This window comes from Necator americanus, chromosome IV (genome assembly GCF_031761385.1).
Source record: "Necator americanus strain Aroian chromosome IV, whole genome shotgun sequence".
NCBI lineage: Eukaryota > Metazoa > Nematoda > Chromadorea > Rhabditida > Ancylostomatidae > Necator > Necator americanus.
This window is the reverse complement of record NC_087374.1, coordinates 17,118,445-17,139,635: the sequence shown is the minus strand read 5'-3', so window position 1 is coordinate 17,139,635 and position 21,191 is coordinate 17,118,445. Positions and strand designations below refer to the sequence as shown.

General features: G+C 43.7%; 2 protein-coding genes across 3 annotated transcripts; both read left to right on the top strand.

Annotated features, from left to right (window-relative positions):
• Positions 1 to 306: 306 nt before the first annotated feature.
• On the top strand, positions 307 to 21,085 carry RB195_001625 (uncharacterized protein; the record flags this gene model as incomplete). 2 transcript variants are annotated; one of them, XM_064198508.1, is made up of 7 exons in its annotated part: positions 307 to 394; positions 13,399 to 13,530; positions 15,955 to 16,056; positions 16,118 to 16,218; positions 18,587 to 18,703; positions 18,758 to 18,801; positions 19,960 to 21,085. In XM_064198508.1, the coding sequence occupies 7 exons, from the start codon at positions 307 to 309 to the stop codon at positions 21,083 to 21,085; spliced, it is 1,710 nt and encodes a 569-aa protein (XP_064054388.1). The 2 variants fall into 2 exon arrangements, with proteins under 2 accessions (XP_064054388.1, XP_064054389.1); XM_064198507.1 differs by lacking the exon at positions 13,399 to 13,530 and adding an exon at positions 14,346 to 14,480 and having other exon boundaries at positions 307 to 437; positions 15,962 to 16,056.
• On the top strand, positions 6,126 to 6,840 carry RB195_001626 (uncharacterized protein; the record flags this gene model as incomplete). Its single annotated transcript, XM_064198509.1, has 2 exons — positions 6,126 to 6,253; positions 6,345 to 6,840. 2 exons carry the CDS (start codon positions 6,126 to 6,128, stop codon positions 6,838 to 6,840), a joined length of 624 nt encoding a protein of 207 aa, XP_064054390.1.
• Positions 21,086 to 21,191: the final 106 nt, after the last annotated feature.

Below are 21,191 nucleotides of genomic sequence, written 5' to 3'. Positions count from 1 at the left end.
ACATCAAAAATGTATACTAAACGTTCAACATCAGGGGCACGAGATTGTCTTGTTTCGCTACATGAAAATTATATCGGTTCCGTTCGATAGTAGAACCACAGATGAGAAGAAGTCCACGACAACAGACAGTGATGACGCCTCTAGATTGTGGTTGTTTTTAAAAATTTTCCCCAACCACCAAGACTTCTCCTCTTCAAACCCCAGCATGGTGAACTAGATTTATATTCACTTGTTTTGTCATACTGATTATTCACTATCACTCCCAAGAACAACTTCAGCAACCTATTGCTTTTTTCATTTCATTCGATGCAACTCCGATATGAGCTGCTGTTCTGTGTTCTCGGCACCACTGCACTAGTAAACTTGGAACTTTTCGAAGCAGACGAAGTACAAGGTGCGAACTCCAATTTATGTGGACTAATGAAATTTGTATACAGGTATGCAATAACTATTACAAGCGTATAAATTACAAGCATTGCGAAAGTTCCTATTACGTGTCAGATGCTGTTTCGTGCGCAGGCTACACATGGAGGCAATAGTTGGACCAACTTCGTTAGGAACAACGTTACTTTTAGGCTTACATGTTTGTTCCAACCAGGAAGGAACGGGCAAGTATGCATCAAGCTCTGGAGAGCTCTAGAGCTCTAGAGCCTCTAGAGCATCGAATGGGTCGCACGATCATGCCCATGCGACAACAAGGAATTATAATAGAAGATGCAAATAGATATAATATAATAGAAGATACAAATAGATGTTAAAGGAAACAAAAAAGAAAGTTGAAACAGTAGTACTGCATGCAATCGCATGCACAAATTACATCTGGAAAGAACTGTACTGTAGGAATCTGCATAGAAACGCTCACCACAGGCGGATAAGAAACAAACATGTGAAATAAACCGAAGAAATTAAATTCGGGTGGGTGAGGTTGTACAGTCGATTGTGTGGTGGTTTAGTGTTGGGGCTTACCTCAAACTTTGGTAATTAAACCACAAATAATGTAACTATGCGTTATGTGTATAACAGAGCATTAATTGTTAAATAATCCAAGAGGCGTTTACAACACACATCCACAGCTATATATCTGTGTGTAAGGGAATAAGAGAACAATTACAGGGGACACAATAGATCTAAGCGTTAAAAAAGTTCACAGGGGAAAAAGGGTAATTATACAACGCTCATAATCATGTACTAAAGCGCTAAAAGTGTAAGAAGCGATACCAAAGAATAAGAACGTTTAATTGAACAACGTTCATGATCTTATATGTAAGCGTTAAGAGCGAAGAAAAAGAAATGTATTGGAGTCAGAAGCGGCGCTGCCTCATCTGCTCTTTTAAATGGACCTTCTTCATGCTTGGTATGTTCTCTTTGATGGAAGAATGGACTGAACGTCGTGAGAATTCATGCTACTTCAGCGATACTCAATGTTATGAAGAGTTTATTAGATAGTACTGAATGTTATGAAGAATCGCGCTACTTCGGCGATAAAAATTGTAAAAAAGAAAATCTAGCTGAAGAATACTGGAAAATTGAGAAGACGTAGCAATCAAAATCAGACAATATTATTTTGCGTATCATAAGTGGTTGCGCGGTGTATGTGGCATGCACATGCAACAAAATATCTGATCATTAATCGGACACCTGTGCTCGAAGCCATCAGCCCACGAATCTGAGGTGGTACGGATTTGAGGTGGAGTATTCGTATGCGGGATAGTAGATTATGGAGATTCCGTCCAATTCTTCCTAATTGCCGTAAAAACGGCCCGAAAGATACGACTTCGAGAATTCCGGCGCGCTACTGTCTACAACTAGTTCGATTGGAGCGTGCATGCCTTGTGCACGCGCCGCATCTTCCGGGCCGGTTTTTACGGCAATTAGGAGGAAATGGACGGAATCACCCCTCTCCATATACTCATCCATCTACTACGCCGTATACGAATACTCCACCTGAAATCCGTACCACCTCAGATTCGTGGGGTGATGCCTTTAATATAATTCTAGGGAGGTATTCAGGCATCCTTCAAAGCTAGTGTTTCGGGTTTCTCGTAGTCCTGAAGACCTAAATAGAAATTGATTCGAATAGTCTCACGTTTATTCCGGGTTTCACGCCACCTTTGGTTAGTGTTTCATTCAATGTAGTGGGAAAGGAAGACATATAAGAAGAAATTAGTTTTTATGCAGTGTGCCAACGCTTGAGTCCTACTGTGCAGTGACGATAAAATATTTCATATTTAATATCTATACTTTTTATTTACCTATATGATATTTGTGTACACATGTACAATCGATCAGTCACAACTCGTAGAACAGTTGGCATTAGAACAACGCGCAAGAGCAAACGCTAAAGTGCAGAAGACCTGACTTTGGTGATCACCATATCTAGTCACAAAGAATCTCCTAAGGAATCCACACTATTGGCCAACTGGTGCCATTGCAACAGTGTCTGATGACTTACTTATAATGATGATATCGATATATCGATCATACTTATTTGTCCCACATCGAAGCTTGTCAGAAAAGGCAAACAGGTTTTAGAGGGCTAAAGTGCAGTCAGTCAAGTCATTCAGCCCATTCCGTCGAACAATTTTGAATTAGCTCCTCTTCCTGGTTCATCTGCAGCTTTAATTTGTGCCGTAATTAACGCACTAAGCACAAGCGTACAAGGATGTCAGGATGACTAAATGCGACACCACGCAGACCTAGTCTGCACTGGAAAGTCTCGGTGCCATTACGAATACAGTAGAGAGTTGTACTTCAACAAGTTACAGTTACATTGAAATTTTCCATGTAAATAAGACAGTGAGCACAGCCGAATTTGTCAAAAAAAAACAGTGGGATTCAAATCTGCCCGAAGTCACTGAGAGCTTCACAAGAATGATAAGAACGCACATCACGTGAAGCAATGTGCTCAAGCTGGCTACTGCACAACACCTATGTGCGAGACGATTGGAACAAGCGAGACAAATTCCCAGAATTGGAACAGCAGCAAAATATCCAAGGTACTATGGGTGCTTCAGTAGCTGCGGAGGACTGTTTTGAGGATGCTTCTTGTCACAACCAGCGTGCACCTTCTAAAGCAAAACAAATGTTCGGGGTGATCAGATGTCCTCGCTAAAGGACCGAAATTGGAAATGGAAGTAACTTTTTTCAACGAGACATGATTGTTCACCCAATGGCTTTCTCCGTATGCATACGTCAAAACGGACATTTAAGATCACTGCAATCCCAATACAGAAACCTGCAAGTGTCATTGCAAACAAACGATTTGCTGTATCAAAAGGGGCGTCATTGGCCCTTTCGTAACACTTCACGATTGGAGTGGAGTGTGTCCCACTCGGGAGCTCAAACTCAATTTCATAACTGCATAAGTAGGATCATATGCGAGTACAGCAACACATAAATTCTCTAAGAGTCTGCTGAATTGTTTGAGAATCAGGACTTGAAGCAACGAATGTCAAATGTTACCGGATTTACCGTGCGCTACATTGTCTAAATGGTGCAGAACTACGATAAGTTCCGAAAGCAAATGTTGGTCAGAGCCTTATGTACCGAGCAGTTCACATTCGGGTGGTGAGCCAACAAAGGAGCCAAACAGGGCTATGTTACCTGAGGTCTGCGTCTATCGTGAGGGAGGAGTATGCAGTTCAATGTAGCAGTAGGCACTAGAACAGTTAACCTGTACTGCCACACATACGTCTACATATATCTACAAAACTCATCAATCTTCGACCAGCAGTCTCACACAGTTGGAATGGCTCACCAGTGCATGGCGCTGCTTGAAAAGCAGCGGCCCATTCAGCACATTGATCAGCAACCGACTCTTACGATCAGCTGATACCATGCAACTACAAGCAAACAAAATCAATTGGAGTGTGGGTCAGGCGACTGCCGTTTGTCGTACTTGCTCTGGTCTTCTTGCTGCGCACTTGTGGGCCACCAATGACACTTATTAAGGAATGTTTGAATTGTAATATCTTCTGGTGGTCAGGAAATTATTTCGCACAACTGAGAGGGCTAGCAATGGTTCAACGATTAGCACCAGTACTGATGATCTGCTTTATGAGCAGAATCGAAGAACCAGTGCTTTCGCGTAGACCAATAATGTATTGCAGATATAATGACGATTTTTGCATCATGACACAGTCCTAAATGGACGAGTGTTTCCGAATACTCAACCAACAACCGCAATATATAAGACTCACACGAGAAACCCCGAAAGAAGGATGGCTTCCTTACCTCAACACACAAATAAGTACTTCAAACGGCATTATTAGAGTAAAGTGGTATCGCAAAGAAAGTTGCAAGAACATCACATATCGCACGCCAAATCTTCACATCCGACTGCAATAAAACGCGCAATGATTCGTAATATGTTCAAAACCGCTAGTGAAGTATGCACTGGCAACCAAGAACGACACGAATCACGAAGGCTAGCCTCGCAAATTGCGTGTGCTAATGGCCGTACAGTACGTCCGCATTACCAAGGAACCCACACTGTAAATAGCAATGTTCCGCGCGAAAACAAAATTTCTCTTTGTCTTCCTTTTATCTCTGACAATGTCAGTGCCGCTGTTCAGCGAAGCATTATCCAAGCACAATTACAAGATGACGTGATATTGGTAAATATCCCAAATGCAAACATCAAAAGCCAGCTTGTTAGAAACAGACTATATGATAGATACTGCATCTGTGAAAGATGTGTTATTTGTCCTTACGGAAAAACAGGCGACTGCGCACAAATAGGGGTAATATATGAGATTGAGTGCTTGATGTGCAATGCAACTTGCATTGGGGAGATCGGTAGAAATGTTGGAGTGAGGATAAATGAACACATGGCAGGAAAACGACGAAAAAGTTTGATAACACCACTAGGAAGGCACAGAGATGAGGCCCAAAACGGAAACGATTATGATGTGAAATGCGTTATACTGGCTCACGAAAGAGAAATATCGGCAAGGAAGACGTTGGAGGCGTTTTGGATTCTTAAAAGAAACCCTTCAATGAAGAATAGGAATGAATGCTTGTCGATAGCGAATGAGTTCTTGCCAGTTGTACCGCTCTGTGACCTATAACCAACCGCCTGATATTCTGTGTGTAGATCAAATCATCTATATCGTCGCTGGTGATCTACACGCAGTAATACTCATTCGCTGGTACACTGAGTGACAAGTGCGTGCAACCAACCGCGCCACATCCGGTGGAGCAACACGTAAGACAATTTTCAATGTATAGGGGTTTCTGTTTTCACTACCCTGAACGATTATCGAAACACTGACCCAGGGTGGTGTGGCACTTGACGGGATAAACGTAGCATTGCTGCAGTCATCCTCTATTTAGGCCTCTGAAGACAGCGAAAAAGTCGAAACGTCAGGAAAATAAAGAGTTCTATCTAAATACCTCGAAGGCACACTATCGCCAAACATAGACAAAATATGCCGAGGTTTCAAGACAAGAGCACATTGGAACTTAGCAAACAGATTATTCAAAGGCAACGTCAGAAAAGCAGACCACCATAGCGCTCACCTTGGTAGCAATAAAATCGTGATGTTAGCGGACCACCTGTTGTTAGACTTGCGCCGCTAGTAGTAATTAGTAACAATGCCCCCGTCCCTGACCCTGTAGGTCAAAACCCGCAAAGATATTGATACGGCGCCAACTTTTTGGTCACAGCGATATATTCTTCTTTGCGATTCATGATAGGACTTTTGGTATGATATAAAACGCTTCCAATGTTTTTCGCGCTAGAACGTCTGATTCGCGCGCTAAGACCGTGATAGCTGTCTTGAAAGGGGTGTTGTCATGACACTGTCTGCGATGAGCACCTAAAGGGAATGACGTTTTTGATTTTACGAGTCCTTCTAGGTGCTCCTTGACGCGGGTACATAGTGGTCTTCCTGTTTCGCCTATGTACTCAGCCCCACATAACTGACAGGTGATTAGATAGATAACCTCCGATACCAAGCAATCATCCTGCCTCCCGTTCGGACAAACGATGCAGTTAGGTGTCTCAAAAAGTCTGTCATAGGCACGATTGCGGACTAGCTGTTGCTTTTTTCGACAGACAGTTCGCAGGTGGCATGTCCACTTTGGAACTTACCCCTAAACATGTATAAATAGGAGCGGGAAGCATGAAGAAACACAAAATCATGTCTTCTTCCGCTGATGCTATGCTCTCCACCTTGGACGATCTCGACAGGGGCGACATCAGCAGAATACTATATCATCTGTTCCAACGCCTCGACAACCTCGAAGAGGGGTACGAAACACTTCTCGAAAGGACCGCTCCTAAGTCCAGGTCCGTATTCTATACCGTAAACGAGAACCGTGGCAATAGGAGTTGCTCGCAGTTTTCCGCTCCAGTCTCCAAAACAGCAAAGGCGAAAAAACAAAACAAGCCAAGCTAAATTTGCGCCTCCTCTGCCTGAAAACGGTAAACTAGAACGCCACGTTGAGTCAAGCGTGGAAATTGTAGCTTTGGCCAATTTCTTGCTTTGCTCGGCTGGGAGACCACAGCTGCCCTTGGACCGGCCATACAAGAAGCAACTAAAAACTCAACGCCAGCTGTCAACATCCACGTACCACCTAGTCGGTCTCACAACACACCGTCGACAGGCCACCAAGCCGAACTCTCACGCCGTCAACGACCATGCATCACCAAACCAACTCACTTCCACGCTGCCAACGTCCACACACCACCTGCGTCAGGCCACTCCACAACAGTCGAGCCGCACGGAGGAAATTATCAGTCAAACTATTAATTGTTGTCGTGACTTACTCATTCTCACTGTTGTCGCCTGCGGCCGTATTATCGGCCCCGATGATCGCAAAAGGGACATGGTATAAAATGGCCTTAGCGGCTATGATTATTTGATGGCCACTAACTAATTACCTGTATAGTCCAAGAGTGCGGCAGACAACGCTCCACCCACTCATTCAGTCGTTCACATTCATTGGCACCTTTCTTTGTAACTACGGTATTCCACTAAACCACCGACTCGGTCTATTCAATTCGGGTATAGAAAACACTAAGTCGCAACCCCCTTCTTTCAGTACAGCCTAATGTCAAACTATTAATTGTTGTCGTGACTGTTAGGAACAGTCACGACAGGAATGTTCCTAACTTTGTGTTGTTAGGAACATTCCTGACAAAAATAGACTTAATGCTTAGTTAATATGGCATTAAAATAAACACTAGTGACGGTATTCATACATGCGATAGTCGGAATCGGTGATCCGAGAGGAGGAAAATTGATGCAATAGCGCAAGTCATTGAACAAGTGTTTTGAAAGAGTCATTTACCAAAGGAGGAGAATGTGTAGTTAGACCGTCCTTTCTACTGCTTGCGAAAATTCACGAAAAAACGGGCAGTACAAGGACATGGAGCAGAAAATTCGCTGCAACATTTTTGAGCACTGTCTTTTACATCTTTTAATGTCAAATCAAGGGACCTGAAAGTAGAGAGAGAGAAAACATTCAGATTAGTTAGTTATTCGAAACGAACAGGCACGAGCTGTATACCAAAAATTGTCAGCTCATACTGCATCAGAAAATTACATCTACACAGAAATCTTTTTCTTTAATGGGGATGAAAAGGTGGAGCACTGTAGATTCTTCACGATGAGTACCCTTCACTGTATTCATAAGTTTTTATGAAAATAGGTTAGAAAAAGGGTGTTTTATCAGGCAAAAAGGAAACATCGCAATTTTTTCAACTTGGGACGCACTGTCACAACTCATTCAAGTATCCTCTGTATGAAGTGAAGAAAGCTACATAGAACACTCATGTACTCTTCCCTGTAATGTTAGGTTCTCAATGAACTGAGTTATTTGCGACGAAACTTACTCTTAAAGGTGGAGATAGAAACAGTGAATTTATAAAAACGCTCTCTAGTGTCATATTTCAGCAAATGCTTCAACTTGTGGCAAATTCCATCCCCTTTTACGACATACCGTAACTTATTCACGTGCATCGAAAAAACCAACAAAGAAAATTTTTCCATCATCTCCCATCCGCTCGATGACCCTCTCCATTTTGGACCATCCAAGATGAGTCCGGTCAAAACAACAAGAAGAACGGTGGAGTTGGGCAAGCGGTTGCGCTCAAAGCGGTGCGGTGGAGATGACTGTTGGAATCGAGATGGAACGAAGTGCAGTAATCAACGGTGGTAGCAGGGGTCTTCGCTCTATGCAAACAGCTGCGCTTCGCAGCACCGCTTCGTGCGCAAACGCTTACGCAACTGCACCGTGCTTCATCTCTTTTTGACTCTACTATAGATCCGTTCACCTAGGAAGGATTTATTCTTATCGGATATTGACTCGACGGGTCCACCCAGCGTCGGATTGGTGCGCTATGGTCATATAGCTATAAAATGGTTGCGACGGGTCCTGAGGTGTCGGATTGGTGCGCCGGCGCCAGATACCCATGGAAGGGGGTGCGACGGGTCCACCGGCGCCAGATAGCCATAATATGGGGTGCGACGGGTCCACCGGCGCCAGATACCTGTAGAAGGGGTGCGACGGGTCCAGTCCACAGGGGTTACACTGGCGCGCCGGCGCCAGATACCTATGGATGGAGGTGCGACAGGTCCACCGGCGTCGAAATAGTGCGCAATAACTTCGTGTGCATGACGCAAAAGATAGATGGTTGCAGCCGTTTCAAAGCCGTGGCCACGGGCGCTTTGCTTTACACCCTATATGACTCCTCCGTGGGTTCATTTCCTTTTTCGTTCGCCTCAAGTTGGTAGCATGCCGCTCTCAGAAAGTGGAAATACGCAAACGAGTGCTTAAATAGTAGCAAGATGTTTATGTGGTCTGACGTGGAACGTTATCTTTATCAGTAGAATGATGTCGTTCACGTCATTTAATGTTAAATCATCATTCTGTGATAACTATTGGGAGAAATCAGGAGGAATACCCCTACTTCGAGTAATGCTTTCAAATTGTATCTGTATTATTGTGGCATCGAAGGAGTGTTTGTAGCTGATGGTCGAATATTTTCCAAATGTAGAATTGACGCGTTTAGAAGAAAAACTCCGTAATCTTTCGCCTTAATTTATAATATAAAGAAGAGAAGGAAAGCGTTGTTAAAAAAACACAAATCTAATTTTACAGAAAACACCACTACTATTAACTTTCATTGATCAGTGAAGGGGAGCGAAACTAAAATCACCGAAAGTCTGAATTCTGGCTTTGGCCGGACATTCAGACTGGTATATAATAACGAGCTTAGTCCGTGGGTGTGTGTGTGTGTGTGTGTGTTTGTGTGTGTGTGTGTGTGGGTGTGTGTGTGTGTCACGAAATTCGAAAAATGGGTTGCGACGGGTCCACCGGCGTCGGATTGGCGCTCAATAACTTCGTGTGCGTGTCGCAAAAGGTAAGTGGGGTGGTTCATAGCTATGGCCACTGAGCGCGTTGCTTTTCAACATTATGACTCCTCCGCGTGTCTATTTCTTTCTCCGTTCGCCTCAAGTTGGTAGCAGTGGTAGTTGCCTTCCTCAGAAAGAGGAAGATGCATCCAAACGGCCGCTTAAATAGTAGCGAACAGTTTACATGATCTGACGTAGAACGTTGTAGTTATCAGTAGGATAAAGTCTTTCACGTCATTTTGTGCTGAAACATCATTCATTGATAGCTCTAGGAGGGTAACAGGAGGAAAACCCTAATTTCGTGAAATACTTTCAAAGTGTAGTTCAAGTCTACATTATATTCAAGTTCAAATCTACATTATATTGGAATCGACGGAGTGCTTAAAGGCGAAGTTTGAATGTTCTCCAAATGTAGAAATGACGTGGTTAGAAAGAAAAATATGACATCTTTTGCCTTTATTTATAGTAAATAAAAGATGAAGAAAGATTGCTAGAGAAAGTCTGAAGTCCGGCTTTAGCCGGACGTTCAGACTGGTATTTAACATTTAAAATGACGTGAATGTGAACGAAATCATTGTAGTGATAAAGATAACGTTCCTCGTCGGATCACGTAAGCTCTTGGCTGCTACTTAAGCAGCCGGTAGCATTCGGGTTTCCACTTTCTGAGGACGGCACGTTACCAACCTGAAGCAAACGTGAAAGTAAACAGATGCACGGAGGAATCATAGAAGTGAGATTCAACACGCGCAGTGGCCACGAGTACGAAACGGTTACAACGTTCCATTTACATTTGCGAAATGCACACGAAACAATTCGACGCCATAAGACCCGTCGAACCATATTTTACAGCTTTACGGTGCCGGCGCACCAATTCGAAGCAGGTGGACCCATCGCACCCCCTTCTCAAGGTATCTGTCGCCGGCGCACCAATTCGACGCCATTGGACCTGTCGAACCCCCCTTTTCGAATTTCGTGACTGACACACACACGTAACAGAATAAGCCCTCCATTACATACCAATCTGGGCGTCCGGCTAAAGCAGGACTTCAGACTCTCTGTGGTGTTCGCTTCGCTCCCCTTCACTGACCAATGAATATTAATAGTAGTTTATTTATTCTATTTCCCTCTGTAATTTCCTGAAATTCTTCTGTTTATTCCCTGAAATTAGATTTGTATTATAAATAAAAGCGAAAGTGTTGATAGTCAAATTTAAGCAACAGCCAAGATTGTTAACAAAATTTATTACGGCTAACGTTTCGGCGTTGTCGCCTTCGTCAGAGCCTTAGTAGCCGCGTTGCCGTGATGTTAGCGGATATCCGCGTGGTGCTATCGCTCCGCTCTAAATTTTGTTAACAATCTTGGCTGTTGCTTAAATTCGACTATCAACAAGTTGCAATCTCTATGCCAAGATTCAAGGAAAGTCGAACTTTCGCACTTCTGGAAGATGTACCAGCAAAAGGTTTCATAGTTTTCTTTCTAAACGCGTCAGTTCTACGCCTGGAAAGTATTCAAACTTCAGCTTCAAACACTCCTTCGTTCCCAACATAATGTAAACACGATTTGAAAGTACTACTCGAAATATGGTTTTCCTCTTGTTCTCCCTAACAGTTATCGTTAGTTAGTTAGTTAGTTAGTTAATAATGTTTTAACATGCAATGACGTGAAAGACAACATCGTACTGATAAAGGTAACGTTCCACGTCAGATCATATAAACATCTTGCTACTATTTAAGCAGCCGTTTGCACGCACGTTTCCTCTTTCTGAGGAACGAAGGATTCGTAGAGGTGAAAAACAACGCGGAAAGCGGATAAGACTATGAAACTTTTGCAACGTCCCGTTTACCTTTTGCGATATGCACACGAAGTTACTGCGCGATACTTCTATACCACGACACAGGAATTCGAACCCGTGGAACCCGCCTCACCGCATTTTATAGCTTTATGACGCCGGGACACCAACCCGATACCGGTGGACTCATCGCACCCTCCTTTTCGAATTTCGTGAGACACACACACACACACACACACACACACACACACACACACACACACACACACACACACACACACACACACACACACACACACACACACGTGACAGAATAACCCCTTATTATATATCAGTCTGATTTTCTGTGGTGTTTCCTTCGCTCGCCATCACTGATCAATAAAAATTAATAATTGTGGCATTTTCTGCAAAATAAGAATTGTGCTTTTCTAACTACGCATTCTTCTTTCTTTCTTTTTATAAGTTTGCAAAACATTTCATAGTTTCTTTTCTGTTCGCGTCGTATCTAGATTTGAAGAACATTCAAACTCCTTCGACACCAACATAATATAGACATAACTTGAAAGCATTACCCTAAGTCTGGGTTTGACGGGTCCCACGGCGTCGGATTGGTGCCCCGGCGCCATATAGCTAGTTATAAAAGGGGGTGCGACGGGTCCGCCGGCGTCGAATAGGTGCGCTGGCGTGGTAGAGCGGTTAAAGGAGGACACACGGCTCCAACAGCGTCGGATTCGTGCGCCGGCGCCAGATACCTAAGGAAAGGGGTGCAACGGCTCCACTGGCGTCGGATCGGTGCGCAATAACCTCGTGTGCATGTCGCAAAAGGTGAATGGGACGTTGCACTTGTTTCATACCCTTGGCCTCTGCGCGCGTTGCTTTTCACCTCTATGACTCCTCCGTGCGTCTGTTTCCTTCCACGTTTGCCTCAGGTTGGTATTATGCCTCCCTCAGAAAATGGAAACACGAACGAAACCGGCTGCTTAAATAGTTCACATGATCTGACGAGGAACGTTATCTTTATCAGAACGTTGATGCCGTTCACGTCATTTTATGTTAAACATCATTCTTTGATAGCTGTTGATGAAAACAGGAGGAAAACCCGTACATCAAGTAAAGCTTTTAAATTGTGTCTATATTATATTGGAATCGAAGGAATGTTTGAAGCTAAACAAAGCAGAATTCTAGTTCTACAGAAAACGTCATTACCATTAATTATTTTTATTAATTTTGATTAATTGATCAGTGAAACGAGCAAAGAGAACCACGCAAAAAAGTCTGAGGTACGGCTTTAGTCAGACTTCATGCTTCCTCAGAAAGTGGAAATATGCATGCAAAAACAAAAACGAATTTCGCGACACACACACGCACGCACGCACGTTACAGACTAGGCCCGTTATTACGTAGTTTGATTAGGGTAATGGTGACTGTAGGGACTTTAGGGACACTATGGGTGTCAGAGGTTCCGCTTTCTGCATGATCAATCGGAAGTTCGAATCCTCCCTACTGCTCACCAAGCCCTTCATCCCTCCGCGGTCGATAAATTGGTACCAGACTTGCCTGGGAGGATAAAAACACTAACTTGACACATCGGCTATCCATTGCAAGTCCCTGTATGGGCAAGTTACACGTTTGTAAACGTCAAACGACTCTGAATTGAAATGGACGTGGGGGCGTATCCCAGGCGGATTGATTAACGACAGACATTTTATCCTTTCTACCTTACATCAGTGAAGCATGCATCAGAGACATAAAAAAGTGCTTGCGCCTTTATTTTGTTCCACCACTGACTCTTAAACTTTAGGACCAATTTAAAATTCATTCGACCCACGTCCTGGTAGCACAGGACGTACGCAAAAAACGACTAATGCGTAAATCCCAACCACCTTAAAGGCAGCATACCACGAATCTGTGGTGGTGCAGATTTCAGGTGGAGTATTCGTATACGGCATAGTTGATTATGGAGAGGGGGGCGATTCCGTCCATTTCTTCCCAATTGCCCGTAAAAACGGCCCGGATGATGTGGCGCGTGCACAAGGCTGGCGCGCTCCAGTCGAACTCCTTGTGGAAAATAGCGCGTCAGAACGGCCGTTTTTTACGGCAATTAGGAAGAAATGGACGGGACCACCCTTCTCTCCATAATCAACGATGCCGTATACGAATACTCCACCTTGAAATCCGTACCACCTCAGATTCGTGGGGTGATGCCTTTAAACAATTCAGATGAAAATGTCCAGTCTCCGTTTTTAGAAAGCCAGCTTTCTGACCAAAGGTTTGGTGGAAACAAAATCGAAATCGACCAGAAGTTAAGCGCAGAGGGCCGAAGTTATGATGCAAATTCTAAAGGGGAAAATAGGATCTCTGATGTTGCTGGTATGCGAGGTAGGTCAAGCTAAAGGTCAATCCATGTCTTTAAAAAAATTGCAAATCACAAAACTGCTAAGATGAATCAGATATAGAAGAATGAACAATTATCGAGTAAGAAAAAGACCGCTCCTCGGAAGTAGTGCACAAGAAGACGTTGGATTCTCTTCTGTAGTAGAAAGTGTTCCCCTCCTGATGCACACTGTAAATATGCAACGGAAATGCGAATGAAGCCATATTAATCCGTAAAATAGTTGTGTCAGAGATCGAAAATCCCCTAGAACGCTGCTAGTTCCCCTTGTGGACCTTCTAAGATTGTTGCACTACTCAGCGACGGGGATGATAGGATGCGCGCCCATTTCTCTCTATCAGTGTAGACGGACGACCCCCGAACGCTGTTTCTAACGACGGCTTCTGTTGCAATGCGCAACCAGTGCTTCCCGCCCCCACCTGCGATTCGTCCGAATGGGTTTTCGACGAATTGCAGGCGGGAGGCGTAAGAAACAGCGTATCGGGGTAGTCCGTTTACTGATACAAGGAAAGATGAACGGAATCACCCTCTTTCCCACAATCTACGACCCCGTATAGGCATTACCCGCCTGAAAACCGTACCACCCTAGATTTGTGAGGTAATGCCTTTACATATTGTGTAACGCTTACCTTGGGAAACACAGGTCCATCACGTTGATTTTTCCTGTAAAAATATCTGTAGAGCAGGTTCAAATCAGCTACAGCAGGCTCAAAACGACCCTAAGCTTGGTCCAGTTGCGAAGACGCCTGCGCGCAATGCGGCGCGCTGAAACTTTTAGGTCATTTTTGACCAGATTATACAGACATGATGAGTGGATTCACTCACCAGACAAGACCACTTGTATACAGTTAATGTCATATTTGTCATCTCGAGTGTGGCCGCATGACAACCTCTGTGAAGCGGCTGCGCTGATTTGTGCATTCAACACGGGAGAGAGGTGAGTGAGATGAGGAGGATATGAAGGAAACAGAAAAGAAGAAGGCGCTGCGGTTTTACACTTAGTAATTGAGAATAAACCTACAGACTTAAGAATATTTCTGCAAATGCGGACACATTAAGAATTTCACAAAAGTTAGGAGAGCGCAACATTGTCGATAATATCACACTCATTAAAGCTCCTAGTTCAGTGCAGTTTTTCTCCTGTGACAGTTGCAGGATCCAAAGGAAAGGAAATACACACAAACAACCACCATTTTGTACGAATCAAATTACGTTTGTTTTGATCACAAATCCAACAGCAATCAGCATAATCTTGTTTTCTCCTTATCATAACGTGATAACAGCTATTACAACAGAGAACATGAAATACAAAAAAAAAAACGCGGATCCGCATTTCCTCCATAACTTGGCTTTATATCATTGCATGACATCAACTGATTTGTGATGAGATCTAGCCATCCAGATTATTTTGAACCGTGAAAAACATTCACAAGTGCACTTATTTTATAATTGCCATTCAAATTAGGGGACCAGGCTCCGAGATAATTGTGTCTTACGCAGTAGATTTTTTCTCAAGCTTTTAAAAACACTTCATACTGCTTCTTGTGACTAGTTATTTTGTGGATGTGCCGTTTCTCTCTATTTTTTCGAAGATAACTGTGTCAATGTTGCAAGAAAACAGTGGAATGATCGCCAGCTGTTGTGGGAGATGCCTGGCGTTATGGATGACCAAAGTACGGATTTCAAACTTCACAAATCCAATTGATTTTGATATAAGTCCGTTGATAATTCATTTGCGAATGAAAATATCTACTTCAAATATAGAAATGTTGAATGAGACCTACAGAAATCGGTCTTTTGTTAAAACAGGAAGACTTTCCGCTCACGTCGCCTTCATGAAACCACCTTCACATCTCATAATTTGTTCATTCCAATGTCGCATATTAGAGGGAAGAGGGAGATCTATAGGAAGTTTGTGGCATGAAACGTGTAGAGTAGGTCGCTGGCAGGTACTCAAACATCCGAGTAAGTAATGAAAAGGAGTGAACATGTGTATATGTATATCTATTTGAAATGTGTCACTTCCATCAAGTTCTGAAAATGTTACAACTCCTTAAAAAAAATATGTTAAAGCTGGTACCAAAATCTCAACGACAGCGTCTACTTTACGAACATTTAGCTATAGCATCATTTTTCCCGCATTTTGTTCGCACCAAACTTCGCAAATCCTCAATGGACAATTATCTCAGGGCCTGGTCCCCTAATTAACAGCCGCTCGAGACTCAAAGAATAGGTGTTATTGTAAAAGTTTTTCAGAGTATAAAATAATCTATGTAGATAGATCTCGCCATCACGAACCGATTGATATCCCGTATTTTAAATGATACAAAGCAAAATGAATCAAGTTACGGAAAAAAACGGGAACCCGCGTTTTTTCGTTTTCTGACGAAGAATTACCGTGGCTGCTGTAGTCCGCAGAACGGCAGAAAAATCGAAATTCAAGAAGAATGGCAAGAAAGTGACGGCGAATCGAGACGAAAAACAACAAAATAAGGAAAATAATGAGAAAGAGAGTGAGGCTACTATTAAGTACAACACTATTGAAAATGGGTAATAGAAATGCTCGAATTTCAGCAGTGAAAGAATTTCCGTTTTGGGTCTTTCTCATGTTTATCCCTTTGATTATCACCTTGATCATCTTTATTTCTTGTTTTGTAATCCAGAGACATGGCTACGTGAGTTTAATCTATTAACTACTGATTTCGCACAAGTTTTGAGAGAGGCATAAACTGAACTCAGATGTGTATGTTGGATGCAATTTACCTGGAGACTTCTATAAAGTTAAAGTTAAAGTTTCTGGCGTTAATCATTCCGCTTCGGATGCGCCCCTACGTTCACTTCAATTCAGAATCGTTTGAGGTTTACGAACGTGTATATGGCCTATACAATGACTTGCGGTGGCTAGCCGATGTGTCAAGTCAGTGCTTTTATCCTCCCAGACAAGCCTGGTACCAATTTATCGACCCCGGAGGGATGAAAGGCTTGGTGAGCACTAGGGCGGATTCGAACTTCCGATCGATCGTGCAGGAAGCGGAACCTCTAACCGCTACACCACACCCGCCCCAGGGACTTCTACATTACTGCAGAATTTCGAAAATTGCTGGGTACTGCATGAGTTATTTCTTAGAAAAAGAGATAGCCACACATATATCCACACATCTATCACATCCGTTCAGCTTCGTAGAATCTTAGTGTGGAAGAGGTCACACCAAATTTAATTGTACGTCAGCTGTGATTACACCATGCCCACCTATGACGATAGCCTCAATTTTTCCATGATCTGGCAATTAAAGAACGTTTATCTCATTTACTGCATGAAATTTCTCTCGCGTTCTAGGTGTACTTCTCCTTTAACTATTTATTCACTTAATATGTCAAGAATAATAATTGACGCGATTTTTGGAAAATGATAAATACACGGTCGACGCTGCATGTGTTCGACTGAGTGTGTGCAACACTGTTGCTGACACATCTGACTCATACGTTCGCCTCCCATTACCTCGTTCCAACTAAACACGTCATGCGCACATCACGCTCACCTCATTGAACAAGACTTGCTCCGACTATACATTTTCATTAGTTGCAGAGCTCTGATACACGCAATCTTTATCTACTGGCCACTTCTATGGGATTAAATCTTTCCACGTTTGCGTCAGAACACTAATTGCAAGAAACTTGTTCTCAGCAAAAAAAGGACGTACCTTTATGTATCTGAGACATGAAACGAAGTCTTCAAGTGATGTATCCTGGAAAGAAGAGACTTTAAAAAAAAGAAGACAAGATGAAGAGAAAAAAGATAACTACTTACTCAAATACTTAGATGGCCCGTCTCCACTAGACGTGCGGACCCCAGCATCTTTTCCAGTCGTTTCGTTCCGTTGCCATTGCCATTCAAGATGTTCTCAGGTTGACGACGAGTGACTAGGTCCCTGAGCCGTATCCAGCTGAACTCTCAGCTGTTCCATTCATCGAGCGGACACATCATCCCATTTCGTTGGTGGGCTCCCTCAGGAGGGCGTTTAGCATCTCTTGGGATCCAGTTTAGCGTCCTTCTTGTCCGTTTGTCTTCGATTCTTCTAATTATGTGACTGACCCATCTATGCTTTGCTTTCGATATGTATTCCATTGGGTCGCGAAGACGGGACATTGCGTAGTAAGTAGGAGCTGCGAAAACCGGCTAAGTGTTGTGTGCGCCAGTTAAACTTCAGAAGACATTTCTCAGTGGCTCTGTTGATAGTGAATATCTACCTAGACCTAGCAGCGGTGTTTCCCACGTCTTTGCTCCGAACCGGAGCGCTGAAAGAACTGTCGAGTCGAATGGGCACGAAGATCTTCGTCCGTCAGTTGCTCCGTAGCTTCGCTGACGGGTACAAATGCTGCCTACATTGCTCTCATCATTATTTTCATTTCTTTCTTCAAGTCATTCTCTCATAGAACGTCCGAGATACACGTAAAATGAAGTTTCAAGATTTGGGAGTTTTCCAGTTGTACTCCTCCGTCCTCGCAGTAGACCTACTTCATGAAGTTTGCCTTCCTTCTTTCTATCCGCAATCCTATTATCTTCCCTGGTTCTTTCAATTCCTTGAGCATCGTCTTTGTTTCATTGGTGCTTCTCGAAAATAAAACGATGCCGTCGGAAAACTAAGGTTCCAGAGGAATCTTCTGTAAACATAAATGCCCCTTTCTTCCCAAGTAAGTGATTTCGTTAACCAGTATAATACAGCCGTGAGTGAACAGCTTCAGCGATCTAGTCTTGTCTTACCCTTTTTCCAACGGCTGTGTTGAAGGAGCGCTGGAAAAGCTGCATCGTAGTGGTACACCGATCGTAGCAATTGGCTAATGTCCTCACATATAAATTTGAAGGTCTTCATGTGAACAAACTCGTACTTCGTATTATCTCAAGAAATATGCATAATTTAAAATTAGTGTATGCCTGGAAACCTACTAAATCACTGTCATGCATACACCACAGAAAAAAGATTTTTCGTTTGCTCTTTGGAGTGATATTCCTAAATGTGTATTTCCTTTTTGTTTCTTGTACAGAACAAGGCAGTTGCTGAAAATAAGGAGGCGAAAAAAGATGAAAAGTCAAGGAGTGGATCTACAGAGGGGCAAGACCGCAAAAGCGCAGGATTGCCTATGTCAGCTTTGGACATGGAGGTTAACTTGACCGAATCTTCGAAAATAATACGAAACAATGACTATATATTTCAGCTACCAATATTGGATTACGCAGGGTTTAGGACTGAACCCAATGGGTAAGTGATGATGATGGTTTTTAGTTTTTTGGTGTATCGCACAAGCTAAGAATTATGAATCTATTGAATCTGTAATAAATTATGCGGACCTTCCTAATATTCGAGGCGCCCTTTTCTGTGCTCAAGCAGAGGTAGGGCATTTGAAGGTCACCTCACACTCAGCTCTAAGCCTGTATTCACCTGATGAATCACAAATGGAAACACCGAGCAGCTGGGCCGCGTATACGAGTCTGATTGCTACCTGCCTGCTTTAACTAAACGCACGGTATCGGTACGCAGGAGGTAACCTACCCGTTATTGCAAGCTCATACATTGAAAGTGCTGTCGTAGACACCGCCAAACCCTAACCTGAAAGTCAACTGCCTGGAGCATGAATCTTTGCCAACAACCATTCGTCCACATGAACTGCCGAACACTTCGTACTCCAACGCTCTATCCCTCTGATAGGTTATAAACTTTTCTTGGTCTCCAATAACTTGCGATGCTCCGTCCTATGCGCCTTTTTACGACTCATCGCGACGTAAACCATCTGTGTCCCTCAACCACTAGGACGCCTTCTTATAACTCATCGTTATGTCTAATACGCGTTTTCAATCGACGCAATGCAATACTCAGCAACCGACGTGCTGGATAAATGCTGTAAAGTACTTCCGTACAATGACCGTTTTACTTCAAACGTTAATCTCCTTTAGAATCATACCATCCTTAAGCCTAGCAGCGGCGAACAACTCCACCCGCTAACACTCCAATCCAACTAACTACGTCCTCTTCCACCTCGTTCGCTTTACGTCCAAAACCGCTCTACGAATCCTCTTGACATATGCAATCCCTACGTGTGTTATTCTTTGTATACCAAGCTGATGCACCTCACACATCCCGCTGAAACGCTCCCGTCGCGATTGCCTTTGCATCTGTAAAAATCTCCAATTCTTTGTCGCGCTACTCACAAAGTCTTAAAGCTGCGTCGCACTGCACAAGACCGCATACGCCCAGCATGTAGGCGACGAACCCGCAAGCCTCCAAAACGTAGCATCCTGTCCTCAACACTGCCAATGGGGTAGCTGTCGGTGAAGCAACCCTTCCAATTTGGAAGGAACACTTCAAGACCTTGCTGAACCGGCTAGCACCGTCAGCCCCTGAACTCGAACACGTTCATAGACCGACATACGCGGTTAACGAGGAGCCACCGACCGTGTCGGAGGTCTTGGTCTGTATTCAAAAAATGAAGAATGGAAAATCTGGCGGAGACGACGGGATTAGCACAGAAATGCTAAAATATCTTCCTCCGTCTGGGATTCGTGGGATGACGAAGATCATCCGTTCAATATGGATAGACGAAAGGATGCCTGATTCGTGGAGACACGCTATCATAATCCCCCTCCACAAGAAGTTATCCGTCACGGACCCCAGGAATTATCGAGGAATCTCTTTGCTGCGTGTTATGTACAAGGTATTGGAGCGCATTATCCTGGACCGACTCATTAAACATCGCGAAGAAACAACGCGCGACGAGCAGGCTGGCTTTCCTCCTGGCCGATCTATTGACCAGGTGTTCATCGTCAGGAGAGTGATCGAAATCTGGCAGTGGTATTCGAAGCCAATGCAACTAGCGTTTCTGGACTTTGAAGCCGCGTTCGACTCTCCTCACCGAGGCCGTCTACTCAACGCGCTGAGCGCCGATGGAGTACCAAGAAAGTTCGTTCGCTTGCTTGATGACATGAATCACCGAACAACTGCTGCAGTTCGAACACCAGCCGGATGTACAACACCGTTTGAAGTGGTAACTGGAGTAAGACAAGGGGCAGTGGCAGGACCTTTCCTGTTCAGTTTCGCAATCAACGGCATTATGCGAAGAACAGTCGACCAGAGTCCTGCCGACATTGTCTTAGCACCATCTGGGTGCCCCTTGACTGACCTCGCGTACGCCGACGATGCTGTTATATTCGCGGAAAGCAGTACGAAACTTCAACATGTTGTCAACCTTGTATCGAAGCTGGCTGCAGCCTATGGACTACGCCTACGCCCTGATAAATGCAAGCAAATGTGGATCTCTTCGAGACCACGAACGGGAATCAGGGTGGACGGACAACCGATAGAACTCGTCGATGAGTTCTGTTACCTAGGCTGTACGCTGAAGAACAATGGCAGCTACGAGAGAGATGTTCAGCAAAGATGCGCTAAGGCCACTTCTGCATTTAAATCATTACAAAATGCCTGTGGTCGACCCCCATCACCAACGAAGTCAAGCTGCGAGTCTACCCATCCGCAATTCGCCCCATCATGATGTACGGATCAGAAACTTGAGCAGCACCATCAACGATTATGGAGATGCTTGACTGCACGGAATGAAAGCTGCTTAGATGGCTACTTGGCTACTTTTGGCCTAGGAT